The 14,752-nt window shown below is 34.7% G+C and overlaps 1 protein-coding gene across 10 annotated transcripts in view; it reads right to left on the bottom strand.

Moving 5' to 3' along the window:
* Positions 1 to 14,752, bottom strand: part of C2H8orf34 (chromosome 2 C8orf34 homolog) — a 150,280-nt gene that overhangs the window by 18,808 nt on the left and 116,720 nt on the right. For all 10 annotated transcript variants that reach the window (XM_064706199.1, XM_064706195.1, XM_064706196.1 and 7 more), the window contains 2 exons: positions 12,389 to 12,462; positions 1,981 to 2,101 (listed from right to left, as the gene is read on the bottom strand). In XM_064706199.1, the coding sequence (XP_064562269.1) occupies positions 1,981 to 2,101; positions 12,389 to 12,462 (195 nt within the window). The remainder of the gene's footprint in view (positions 1 to 1,980; positions 2,102 to 12,388; positions 12,463 to 14,752) is intronic.

The raw sequence follows: 14,752 nt of genomic DNA, 5'->3' as shown, positions 1-14,752 counted from the left end.
AGGCATCTAAATTACTGCCTAGATAGGCAGCCATTTGGTTGAATTAATAGGTTCCATTGCACTTGCTAAGAGAACTGAAACAAGAGACTTGCTGATATTACAGACACTTGAACTTTTGCAAATGTATAAGATAAATGAGGCTAAGCAAAAGCACAGCATTATTATCTGAGGTACTCTGAACTGATTACTCATGGAAATTATGTTATTCTTGTCTTTGAGCGGAGTAATTGTCTCAAGCACCATCGGTGTTATAATAGGGCATGAATTATTTGGAATACAATAGTCCAATGTTTAATAACTGGGCTGTTTTAATGTGAAGTTCTCAGTCAGACAAAAATTACTGAGTAGTAGAGCGGCTGAACCTCATGTAACAACAGCTCTACTGAAATATCAGGCCAAAAGTCAAATGACAGGAACAGCACTGATGTGAGAGAGAAAATCTTGTGGGTCACACCACTGCAGAAGGAATCGCCGAGATTAAATAAAGGTACCTAGTTACTTTACAGTCAATTAAGTATTTAAAATTGCATATTCTATTGAATATTGTAGTTACTACTGTCAGCTTTGCCAAGGGACTGCATTTTCCACAGCATAATACATGCAAGAACAGCTTGTATGACCATGGAAGTGAGACCTGTTAGGACATAAATCAAAGTAGGGAGATCTTCACCAAACTCCTCCTGAGTGACAACATAAGGGAAAACAAGTGGTACCTTGTAGCAGGGCCCTTGGGGTACACAGGTCCCTGCTACGCTACAGAAACTGTTTTTGCTGCTCTCCTGATTCCCACTAGATGTTCCTGGGAGAGTTTAGAGTATAGAGAGAGGGCTCATAGATTTTTAAATCTAGTTTGGCAGTAGCTGCAGCTCTTGTAGCTGTTAGCTTTATGAACCTATAAAAAAAATTGAATTACAGCATCTCTACTGTTTGACACAAAACCCACCTAAAAAGGCTTCATTTGCATATATTGCAATTTGCAGTTTGTGCTCCATTATGAGCAAAACCTGTTCCTAAAAAGCTTCCCTCGCTGTGCTTACAGCTTTGTCATCTGCCTTGACCTCAACTGCAACACCCCCTTTCTAAAGAAGATACAGCTTTCTCACCATTGATATTGGCAAGATAAATATCCAAAGTATTTTAAAATATCACACCAAAAGCATTCTCTGCCTCATTCTCTAAATAACTTAGAAGAATGATCAAATAAATTTCGTTTCTACCTTCATTTTACATATACATTCTTTACGTTCCAGTGAAGAATTACTTTTCATAGAATTAGCCTATGAAGCTTTCACCATATGACAAATAGCATGCATAATGTAGGACTACCACAAATAGGTCTATGTCATACCTTTTAATAAAAGCTGAAGATAAAAAACCTTGGTTACAAAGAAGAACAAATTGCAAGCTAAATTTTAGAATATTCCTCATTAATTTTTATAAAGCTCTGAAACAGCTCTTTACCAATAACCCCACACTTTTTTTTTTACTTTTCAGCAATGGTTACCCCATCAAAGACATTGCAGATGTTCCAAGACACACAAACTAACAGATTTCACTCAGCCTGAATTGTCATGAACAAGGCGAGTTTTTCCTGCAAAGCAATCTGTTCTCCAGTTAAAGATCCACAGCAGCCTGCCTTTAAGGACTATTTAACAGTAAGTAAAACATCAGTACCTCCTTATTGCATAAGTCTGGGTGAAACATGAAAACAAAAAAAAGGTGCATTATTATGCTTTCAGACCACAGTATATTTAACATGGTTTAATTACTGTTTAAGCAGTGTCCTTACTGTGATTACAGTGAAGTTCATTACATCTACAAATAAAACACTAACTGTGTTTTCTTCAATTAAAAAATAAAGTTTTCATATGTTTTCATCAGTATGTGAGTTAGAAAATTTTTTCCTTCATCTGAAATACTGGCAGAGCAAGCTGGGTGAGTACTTCCAGGCATTTTATGGTTCCTTGATCCCATACATACCAGCTAGGTGTTTTTCCATGGTCTGAAGTTCTTTTGCTGCTAAGGAGTCCTTTAGGAGTTTCTGCCTTGGGGAACCTCCAGGTCTAACACTCACAGCATCCAAGGTCCAAACTGTCTGAGACTTACACAGATAAAAAAGAAAATGAAATGCTGTTAATCCAGTTTCATATTTATACAATAAACAATGAAAAGAGTGATGTCCCCATATTGGATCAGGAATCTGGAGCTTATTACGTAGAATATACAGAATTTATACAAAATACTACAAAATATAATTTCTTAACATACATAAAATAAATAGCAAGAATTAGTTAAAAGAAGCCCTTCTGAAATAACTCAGATATACACCTTCACATAAGCTCTTGCTCTATGCTGACACATCATAACAGGACAAATTCCTCAATGATTTACATTCTCTGCAGTCCCAATTATTTAGTAAGCACTTTTTTAAAATTACCATAACATTTGGCTCAGCATCTCTGCAAAGTGCACTTCTGGGAATATCCTAGAATTTCCTAATCAAAATTTCCAGTACTATTTTATCACTGCAAGAAGTATTCCTTTCAGAAAAAGCTAAATCCTCAGGGTTTGAATTACCAGTCATCATAGCAGTTTGAAAGGGTTGTCAGCAAACAGACCATTGCCCCCCAGTCTCTTCTTTATTGAACACTGTGGTATTCAAAGTTATTTGCTTTTCCTGGAATCCTCTAAATATAGTTTTAGTAAGACATACTATGAGGTAAACTTGATAGATGTGTATGGGAAATGCACAGTAAGACATATGACCAATTGTGCAAGACTTGCTCATGAAAAAAACCCCAAATAAAAACAACAAACAAAAACATCAATTAAATAATTCTTGACAGTCTATCTGAAATAAATTTTACATTATAACCTCACAAAAACATTTCATCTGTAGTCTAGGAAGTTTTGCTAGTTTCCTAAAGAAACAAGGCTTATGTAATGGTCACATTTTCATTCACCTCTTACTAATTTTTAAATCTTTCATTAAATACCGAGCAAATTTAGAGAGGCCACTGTTTCAAAGACATTAAGCTGAAGTAATTTCAGGGAGAAGAATGATTGATCAGAGGAGGGAGACCCAAACTGGTGGCCCCATTCACAGAGGGCACAGGGGACTCCACAGTCCATAATGCTGGAGCTGCATCACAACTGACACGGGGCTGCTGTGGATCACTGCCCTGAGAGATGGCACTTCCCTGGCCAGACTCTCATCCCACAGGGAAAGGTGCAGCACAGTTCAAAGGATGAGCACAAAAAATATAGGTTTGGTATCATCTCTATTCACAAAAAAAAAAAAATAGTAGGAGTGCTTTAAACAGTGTAGCTGCCTTCCCTTTTAGAAAAGTAGGCATAATTCTACAGAAGTAAAACGTTAATATGGGATATATTTTACACCATTCTTAATCCATTCAAAATAAACTCTGCTTTGAATGCAAGTGATCAAATGCATCTTAAAAAAAAGATAACACAGATTTATATTTTTAAAGCAATAGCTATACTGTAATGCTGTTTATGTGTATGCAAAAAAGCTCAGTCACATTTACCAGCATACAAAACAGTTTGAAGCTGTAGATAACTCTGTTCTTATTAATTAATAAAATTTTCAGAACAGTAACAACATTTTTTTTTATTTTCCAAATTTTTTTTAATGCTTATTCTTCCCTGGTTGAAGTTACCTGTATTTTATCCCATGCAAATACAGAAGAATAGCTGAATAAAACAGTAAATTACCCAGAAGTAAAGACACCTTCAAACATTTTTATTTCAGACATATCACTAGACCTGATTCGCTTGTTCCCCTAAGAGGTTTTGAGCATTTTTGACTTGGGTCCTCACTGTGAATTCTCCATCCAAATAGCAACTAGGATTGTTTAGATCACTACAGAATATTAATCTCTATTAAACTACATTACTAAATAATTATTGCAAATGGATATTAATTATCCAATATCTATCTCTAAATGGAAGAAGATATTATTTTGTGATCAGTTCCTCTGAAATAAATGAAATTAAATAAGAGATGGGAAGGGGGAAAAGGTATGTAAGAAAACTCCAATTTTTCATTTTTCAACATAGTTTTAGATATTCTTTGTCCTCAGATTTTTATGGTGGAAAAAGGACATTTTTATTTGCATTTTATAGGGTATATTTTCATATCTGGGAAAAAGCATATGGAAAAAAAAACAACCCAGGCTTATAAGGATTAATCCTTTTTTGAATATACAATTTCATTCATAAATACAACTTTGATGAAATATGGAATAAAAAACAGTCAGTGGTCTGTGGCAATACTTGACAGCCAAAATGCTCTTCTAATATTCTTACATTGGACTATTCAAGCTTATTATAGTAAATTATTATCAGCTTTCAGTAACTCCTTGACCTCCTTAAAACATATTTCCAAAGGTTAGCCTGATGAGATGATTTCATGTCCTTTCCACGTCCTGGAAATGCTCATGGAAATGGAGTTATCTTTCTCTTCTACAAACCTCTGCTGGTTTGGGGTAGATTTTGCTTTTACTGTACTTCTCTTTATGCACAGTAGTCATGTAAGACTCATACAAAACAAAGGTCACTGAGTACAGGAAGCTCTCCGCTGTTACATATTCAAACTCTCTTTCAGATACACGGTTCCAACACCCTGTTAAACCAGGACAGCTTTGGATGAATTTTCCCCCAAATTTTGTAACTCTTCCTGTGCATCTTCTATTTAATGTAATATCGTAAGCTTTCGGCATTTTTTTCAGGCAATAACGTCACAAAAGATCAGAACAGCATTGCTATAGTTTCTATGGAAGATGAGATATTTATTATTAGCAATTTAATTTCATAACAAATTATATGCTTGTAATAACAGTAACTTCCAATTAAATGCTTACCTGAAAGAGAATTAAAATGATCTGGGAAAAAAAAGGGTATAAGAATTCATTAAAACTATACTGCAAGCATTTTTTGTTCTTTCTGTGAAGCTAAATATTCCATGGCTATAATCAACAACATTTCGACACAGGCTGAGTTATTTTTGTATATATTTCTAAATAATACTTAGCATTAAAAAATATTTTTTAACATTTTGAGACTATGAGTTCATCTAGGTGCATAATGCATAAACACAGACAGAGGTTCTCAGTGTCTCCAGCAAACAATTTATGCAACAGATCTTCTATTCCTAGAAGATAAACACAAGCTGAAAGTAGGGGATGTTATCAAGAAGGCTTTGGAAGCAGGTCAATTCAAATGCAAGGATAAATGAATTTGTACAGCTCTAGCAGAATTCCCTGATGTGCCTTCTCTCCAGTGGATACATAGCAGCACTTTAAATATGTCACTTAGGAAAGAGATTCAGGCTTGCAAACCATTTATTTAAACATTCTTACTGCACTTCACCAAAACTTGTCCCTTGTCTGCTGGCCAGTAACTGCAGAGATGAAACACTAATGTCAGTTAACTTAGACTTTATTGATAATCACAGCAGACTGAATGTAGTTGAAAAATACAGCATGTATGTATGAAGTATGTGCATAGAATCCTTCCAATTATTTCAGCATCTTCCAAACTACCATTGCCCTTGCTCATTCATTACACTTCATAAATATTAGCACAAAATTTATAAATGGCCTATTTGCATTAACAGGATTAATGAGATCCAAGGATGGGGATGTTACTGCAGAAACAACTCTGTGTTCTGTTCATCACCTTCAGACTTTGAAGGGGAGGCAGTGAGCTCTGCACCAGAAATATGTTCCAACAAAGTACTTGGGATACATTTGTCAGCTTTGAAGGTCAACTCTGTGTCAATTTCTTAAGTGACTTTCTTCATGTATCATCATAATTTCTTCACATACAATACATTCGTTATTGCTTTTTTCTTCCCTATATCCCTTGGCCAAATTAATGCTAACACATAAAAAATTACACACAATAAGGTCAGAAATAATCCCTCTCATCACTGATTCCCCAAACTTCTGGAAAATACCATAACTTAGCAGGAATACCACAGTGGAACAGGAAAAAAAATTAAGGAGGTCATGAATAAGAGCAAGAAAGTTTTTTCAAGCTCACTCTGTGCGCTTCAGTCTGCAGCACAATGAGACACAGCATGAATCAGTACAGCTTTTGTCCCTCAAAAAAAAGCCAGTGCAGATGTGAATATTTTGATCTCACTGTTGAGCTGGATTGACCTGGGCTATGCAATACCCAGTGACACCTGGTGAGTTCTACAGAGATACAGATTTTTAGAATAGCTTAGACCAAGATTTAGGACTCCAGCTTACCACCTGAAAATCAAGTACTTGTTAGAAAATAAATTATTCTTCCTTAATGGCCAAAAAAAAAGTGTTAATAAACTATTCAGCATGTATTTCTGTGCCATTTTGGTCTGTTTCAGAGTAAAAACAAAGTATTCCTGTGCATGCCCAGTGGATGTGTGTGACCGTGGTCACAAGGGTTTTCAGGGTGAGAGAGGGACGAGAATGTTAACCTCATGATCAGAAGGCTTGATTTATTATTTTATGATATATATATTTCATTATAACTATACTAAAACGAATAGAAGGAAAGTTCTCAGAAGGCTAGCTAAGCTAAGAATAGAAAAGAATGAATAACAAAGGCAGCTGGCTCAGACCAAGAGCGAGAGCCAGCTCTGCTGTGAGTGGTCAGTGAATCCAAACATCCACAGGAGACCAATGACGGATCCACCTGTTGCATTCCACAGCAGCAGATAACCATTGTTTACACTTTGTTGCTGAAACTTCTCAGCTTCAGCAGGAAAAAATCCTAAGAAAGGATTTTAATGAAAAAATGTCTGTGACATATGTGGAAGACTACCTAAACTGAATGATAACTATGAAATGAGTAAAATGTAAAACCAAATTAGTTAGCAAGCTTGTAAGTATATGAAAAGTGGTTTTATAGTACTTTAGATTCTACTTGGTTTTGCTAATCAAATAGAAATTTTATTGATAGCTTCAGGAGATAAGTTTAAGGAATACACCTGGGCTTAGCTTTCTATGATAATACAGCTTTTCTTTGCAGAATAACTTAAATATCTTAAATAGACATTCGACAGAGATCCCTCTAAATTAAAACAAAACAAAACAAACAAAAATACCCCCACAACCCAAAACCTCTTTATTGAACCATTTGTTTACAAGTGTCCCTCCCACTCTGGCCAAGCAAGTGGCAAGTACAGATGTTCTGCAGCAGAATTAAATATTTCTGGACAGTCTATCTGAAATAAATTTTACATTATTACCTCACCAAGACATTTCATCTGTAGTCTAGGAAGTATTAAAAAATATTATTTTGAACAATATTTTGTTTAAGGATTCTTCATTCAACATGCACTTTCCATAAAGAGGTCACCCAATATTTGATGTTTCAGCTTCCATAATCTGTTCAAGGACATCAGGTGAGCAAACCATCTGATACTGTAAAAATACAAGGCTTCTCGGAGCTCTGTTACAATATCAGCTGCCACCTCTAATCCCCTCTTCCACATTAGGGCCTGTTCTACTTGAAATGCCGTGTAATTGAAATTACAAGCTTTTGGCTTCCCATGGCAGTCAGCCAGCAGCACATTTTACACTAAACCTTACACTAAAAAAATGGTACTTTGAGTTAACTTACACACAGTTTTTCTGTTTACAGGAAAGCAGGAAGGAGGAAATATCTGGTCAACTGAGAATCACATTTGTTTCAGTTTTTGAAATGCAACCATAATAATTTTTTTTCTAAACTTCAGTTCTATTTACTGTTATTTGGATAATTATATATCTGAATTTGTCATGTCCAAGAACACAAAATTTTAGACAGGTAAACAAAGCGTTCATTGATTTCCTTTTCTTATATAGATTTTCCTAAAGTTCAGAATATTCTTTCAATTTCAAATTATAGTCTATAAGATGAAATATTTTCTAATAAGGATATTTTCACCCAAGATTTTTTTTTTGTATATAAAAAAAATCTATGTCTAGTTTATGGACTTTGTTTGACATAAGGGAGGTCTCAACCAAATTTTGTCCAAGGTATGCAATTCAAACTCCTTTCCTAACTACTTGCAGGAATAATCACTTATTTCCCGAGAACCTTGATATTATGCTTTTCTAACCATCTTATATTGTTAAATTACCTAACAATGGTTAAACATACACATTTGTGTAGGGATTTTTTTACTACCTGTAGAAGAGTTGAAGTCATCTCATATTAACTTATTATATTTATAGAAGATTTAAATGTTGAAGTTAAAATCTAAAATTTCACCGCTAAGCTCCTGAATTTCTATATAATTACAACATTCGGCTTGGATTTGAAAACTTTTGTATCAGAACGCACCAATTTGAACATAAATATGTTCATAAATTTCTAATTTGAAACATAAATGTGCACATAAATATGATCTAAATATGATCCTTATAAATCCTACTACCACAAAGTTGCACTGCTGCTGTTCCTGATGTTACAGTGCTATCTTGAAAGAGCTATTTGAATGAATAAACTGCTAAATGCCAGACAGTGACCCCAACTCAGTAAATAGATTGTAGATTTAATTAAATGCATAAGTTTGGATGATTTCTGTTGATTATACTCAAACAAGTAATTCAGTTACTTCATATTATTGTTCTAGGGGAAAAACCTATGAAAATTTCTAACCAAAAGAACTGAAATCATGCAACATTGTAATATTATTGTATACAACATATATTGACATCAAGAATAAAGGCTTAGTTTTTCCTTGTGCATGAAGCCTAAAGTTTTTACAAACTGAATTAAAGAATTTATGCATTCATCACAGAAATCCCATGTCTGTATTTCTTCTATGAAAGCAAATAATATGTTTCAAAGCAGTAGGGAATACAGGAAAAAAACCCAAAATACTTCTATAAAACACTTTATTTCAGTATTTTTTGCTCAGTAATAAAGAGCAAAATCCAAAGGCACACTCATGCAGAAATGCTTTTTGCAGTTGGACAACTTTTTCTTCCAGTTTCTGCTGCATTTGGATTGCTTTGCCTTACATGGATAATTTACAAAGAAAAATACACCTTTTTATGTGCATGTGCAAGGCACGATTGACATAAAAACACCCAAAAAATAAGCACAAGTCCTGTTAGATCCAGGTGGTAAAAGAAACAAGTCAGAGAGAAGGCAAAAGCTACTTCATGTGATCTGCTCAGTGCCTGTGCCCTGTTTCTATCTGATAGGCATGGTAAAGTTAGCAGCTTCCTCTGAAACCCTGCTTTTCCATTTCTGCTAGAATTCCAGGCCCCTTAAATTTTTCCTAGTATAACTTCTGTATTTTGTTAGAGTCTTATTTTACTTTATGTTTCTGGAAAATTTCTAAACATTTGGCTATCAAACTTTGTGCTCACCATAGCGAAAAATCTCAAGAAAAAGATTTTGCATTTTGTCTGACACTTTTCGTTACACACAAGTATTTTCCAGGCAGTGAACTAGGATTTCTAAGGATATTTTGAATGGTTGTTTCTACTTTGAATTCTTACAAAACACTTGGGAAAAGTGCTGATTCCTGTAAATACTTCAACCAGCTTTTTTTTGCCAGCTTTACTCACTTATTTGCCCAGAATGCCTTGTTTGGGCTTGTGCAGCCCTGAAAATCTAAGTTTTCAACTTCTCAAGCATTACCCTTTTCATTAAAAATACAGGATAGCAAAATATACTATTTTAAAAAGTATAAATAAAAAGGTCTAACTACAAAAACCAGGGTTTTCAGAAATAGAATAGTAAAAATAGACAAAGCTGCAAGAAAATCATAATATAACCATAATGTAAATTACATGAAACATGTAACAGACCTAGATGTTGCATATCTCTTTTGAGTACCAGTATCCAGATTGTTTTAGTATCCACATTAAAGATCTTACATGTGGATTCATACATGGGATATGAAAAAAAAGAACCCAAAAGTTTTTTCTAAAAATCCTTATGCATAATTCTTGCTCTTTTGTCCTACAATTTTTCTCACAACACTTATCCTCTGAAGGCCAAGGTAACTTTGAGGAAAATTTGTCAAATATACATTAGCAGAGAAGAATTTATACAATCATCTATTTAACTAGCCACCAGCACAAATTAGCCTATTGGAATGCAGTATCAATATTAACACCTTGACCCATGTCAGGATGTTTTACATGTAATATGCACATTTGAGGGAATACCATGAATCAATTTGTCAAATTTATGAGAAAAGTCCGATCATCATAATATTCTATTTTTCCCACATCTTGCATTGCATAAAATATCTAAAAATCATTCAAGTCATGAGAATACATTTTGGTAACAATTCTGTTTATAGGCATATGTCTTACTGCTTTGAAAGACTGTGGAAATCCATTTCAAGATCACATTTATCTACACAGCCTTCCTATGAGGCATCTCAGTTTTATATCTATATTTTGTATGTCAAGATTGCCAAAGAATAAGTCTCACTGAAAGTTATTAGGGGAGCATGGAACAGATCGCTCCCTTGGAGCACTGAAAAGCAAGAACAGTTGGATCATTTGTTTCTTTTTAAGGATATAGAGTTACAGAGAAAGCGTTGGATAGTTGAATTTAATTTTCAATATCAAGCTATTACAAAGAGACAAAAGTAAACAATCAGCTAGCTACATTCTATTTAAGCAAGAACACTAAGACACAATACACCAAAAAAAAACTCCAAAGAGTATGAACTAACATAACTGGCTCCTTAGAAACTTAGCAAAGTAGTTTTTCAAGAGCCTGGGAATGTGAAATGATCTGCCTTTGCCCTGAGGAGAGGATGGACGGGCAGAGCAAGAGCTGCAACTGCTCTTGTCTTCTCTTTGCAGCCCTGGTAATTACACCAGCCAGCTTTCAGGGATTCAGCCCAGGGAACCCCACAGCCTCTGGCAGTTCCATCCTCCCAGCAACCTCAAATAAGCCTGGAACTACCAGAGCATGAAATGAACACAGATACATATTGTTTGTTTGCTCCTAAGCCTGCACACGCAGAGCATACATGTAAAACTGTCCAGCTGAAGGCTACACCCTTCTGTAACAAGATTTTGCTAATAAGCAAAATTCTTTTGTTTTCTTTGTATTTTTTCTGTGTAATTCAATTAATTTGTTTCTCTCTTCCTATGTTACATGTCTGCAGAATTACTAAATCAAACTTTGCAGCTAAAAGTCCAAATCAATAAGGAAATGTGAGCTCCAAAACCACTGCAAATTTTATTTTACCCCTCTGTTTGCTGGTGGGAAGCAGAAAGGAGATTTGAAAAAGTAGCTCCAAGCAATGCCAGCTGTAGTTCTGTTCTTTACTCTTTTTGCCCAATATCAACAAATGCTCTGTGAGGTTCCTGCACTTCAAGTTCTCAAAGAGCTTTAGGAATTGACCTGAAACTCCATATCCCTCAACTGTCTTGATAAATAATCCGGTTGTAAATACTTCATGTTCAATACTATCTAGCTTTATTCACATTGCTTAATCAGATGCCTGAAAGAGTGCAAGACCAATCTGCATTGCCATTTTTCTTTTTTCTTTATATTGCCCTTTCTTCCTTAGCTAACAAACACTGAGCCCTTCTTTCACTTCCTATATCAACATTAAAGTGTGCTATTAAGCAGTATTGCTGAACAGACTGAACAGGAATTAATGTCCTCCTACACTTGTCTAAAATTTTGCAAAAAAGAACAATTATTGTAAATTTATTTGCCTTAGGGAAAAAAAACACAGTCCTTTTTTAGCCTATATGCAAACTCCTAGTGCAATACTAATAGCATAAAAATTACGATTATATAATTCTTACAAAATTATTTTACTGCTAGTTATGTTTTCCACAAACTGCGTATCTGCAGAGATTTTCTCAAGTTTCAAAAAAAAGAACAGATGGAGATATTGCCAAGCATAATATTGCATTCTTTTAAAATATACAAATAAACTCACCACAAATTTTAACTAAATTGCTCTTATTAGTTTTCAAGCAAATGGTAATAGAAATTTAAATTATAGTTGAGAAATCACAATTTCATATTTACGAATGAAATTTAGAGTTGGAATTATTTTGTTCTCTTCATTTTTTAAAACTGAATATTATCTGGCAAAATTAGTATTTGACTAGCATTTAAAAACATACAGAATATGTATAAAATTACTGCACTTTCAATGGGCAAGCCCAACATGTGGTTTTGTAGATTATGATAATGTATTTCAAAATACTCCCTTTTCCTAGAATTAAAAAATTAAAGCAGAGAACTGAAAATTCAGAAGGGTTACGTAAATTTTGGGTTTTTTCTCTCTAGGATGACAGTGCTGGCAAACACAACTCTTATCTCCATGCAAAATTTACCTTTTATGAAACTGATTTTAAAAATTACAGGATTACCCATAAGGGAAGGTACTTACAGATGCTGTCACTTGAGATGCACTCTGAAACTCATTAACATCTTCTGTGAGCGTTTCAACCCCAGGTATTTGAGCTGTTCCAAAGAGGTACAAGAGAAAAGTAAATCACTCTAATCAAGTAAGTGTTAGTCACTTTGAAAATGTAATGCCTAAAAATTTACTGCTGGGAAGGCAAATGTGGCTACTGTAAATGTACTACTTTTCAGTTACAGTTCAATGGATTATAATTTATGTCTGATTTTAATTTATAACCTTAATGCAACATAGAACAGTGTCTCTAAGACGACTAGAGTGATAAGCAAGCTTCCTTCAGTGGCCAAGGTATCTTCTAGGTTTTTATTAACTTTACTATTTAAACTAAATACTGTTTACCCTTTACACAAGAGAGTAGTGGATTTCCAGCTTTAATAAAATGAATAAAACTATATTAAATTAATTCAGTTAAAATTCCTGAAGTAAAAGGATTTGGTCAATTTGGACAACATTTTAAAGCCTTGAAAGTATAACTTTTGCCTATATTGACACATTTTAAAATGACAGAATTTTGTGGAGAGTGTAAAATGTCTCTTTGATGCATGTATAATGACTTAAAACAGATTTTATGCAACACTGTCAGAGAAAGACATTTCCAAGTAACATTATATGCAGTTTGACTCTTTACCTAGCATTCTGCTAAGGCACTTAGATGCTGCATCAGCAGCCTAACAAAAGAAGATGTCCTGATCTTCGCTGTGTTCTGCTGTCATTCTGACACCTAGCAGGGAGGTCCTTATGTTTCCAGAATCCAATCTGTTAAACATCCCAGGCTATCCTTACTATGAAAACAGAACTTAACTGCGAAGTGTGGCAACTGTGGTTACCAATTCATTGCAAACATAAATTGATGTTGAGGGCAAAGAGGTGATGATAATGCAAAGCTGTGGTCAGGGAATTGTGTGGGACTTGAGATATGATGCCACACTTTTGCCATTGCCTTCTCTAGTTCTCAATCTTAATTCCTACATATTTGCATCCTTAATTTTTTACGTTAGTCATGCAGCTCCACCCAGAACAACACTATGTGTTTCATATGTTCATGTTTTTATTGAACATCTGCAATTCCAAACTTTTCCTCTACATCTTAATGTCTCTTGAACTTTCTACTATAATGACACTTAGAAGGGAAAAAAAAAAAAACCCCACCAAACAAAACCCCACCAAACAAACCAACCAGAATCCAAACACCCCCCCAAAAAAAACCCAGTGATTCCTGTTTGATAGGGAATAAACTACTGATGTGAAATTTGCTCTAGCAAAATTTATTTAGCAAACTAAGTATTATTATCACAATATAATCTGTAGAGCTGTAGATGTAATAGCACAATAAAATAGGAAATACCACATTTACACAGTGGCATAGAATCACAGAACCTATTATTTTTAGTCCAATATTTTTCCAGGGGGAGTCACAAAGGAAACAAGTCTTTGCCCACACCCCAGAAATATGTGGAGTTGCACAATACATGCAAAGAAGTGAGTGTGAGTACATAATAAACAGCTTTTCACAGATATTTGAGGAGTGGTTTAGAAGTATTATACTTTTCATTTATCCTGTATTAGGAGATTACTCCCTAATACATTACTGCATTTTAAACTTACTTCTAAAAGGATGCACAGACTGCAAAAGCTGTATTTGCAATAACATCTTCTTCTCTTGCCTTATATCATGGCTTCACTCAAAGGGTAAGGTACATTTCAGCAGAAGATAATTAAACAAGTGAAACAAGGTTGTATGGTACTTACAGGAAATTGGGAGTAAATGAACAATTATCCCTAAGTGATACTATTTCTACATATCTAAAAGCACCCAAAAATACTGAAGTGAATTGCTTCTACAATCCCACCAACCTGAAAAACACTTTGGGGTCTGTTGCATGTAGATTTTTCTGGATCAATTCTGTTGTAATGTGCATCTTTTGAAGCCTCAGCAATTCTTCACATCTACCTCTACAGAACAAGAGCAAGGCTCAATGGAGAACTGACCAAAGAGACAAACCAGACATGCTTGGCATCTACAGGGAAAGTTTACTGTGCAGTCATCTATGCTGCTTCTGATTAAAATCAAGAACCTATTAAATTCTTTCCTTAGTTCTTTCCTGTGAAGTGCTCTAATGGAAAAGGGAAACATTTTTGAGAGGTGTAGTTTAGGACAGTGGAAAGAAACTGCAGCTTTAAAGTGTCTTCTGTTTTTCTATCTTGAGACCTGACTCCTACCTCTCATTTTTACTACTTAGATCAAACACAAGTCTGTCCAATTCAGCAGGATTATACTAGAGGGAAATCAGTGTAGTGGTTAATTAGAACCAGCTCCAGATTGTCAGCAGA

This window comes from Zonotrichia leucophrys, chromosome 2, assembly GCF_028769735.1.
Source record: "Zonotrichia leucophrys gambelii isolate GWCS_2022_RI chromosome 2, RI_Zleu_2.0, whole genome shotgun sequence".
In the NCBI taxonomy this organism is placed as follows: Eukaryota; Metazoa; Chordata; class Aves; order Passeriformes; family Passerellidae; genus Zonotrichia; species Zonotrichia leucophrys.
Note: the sequence above shows the minus strand (reverse complement) of the source record. Positions and strands in the feature narration are given on the sequence as shown.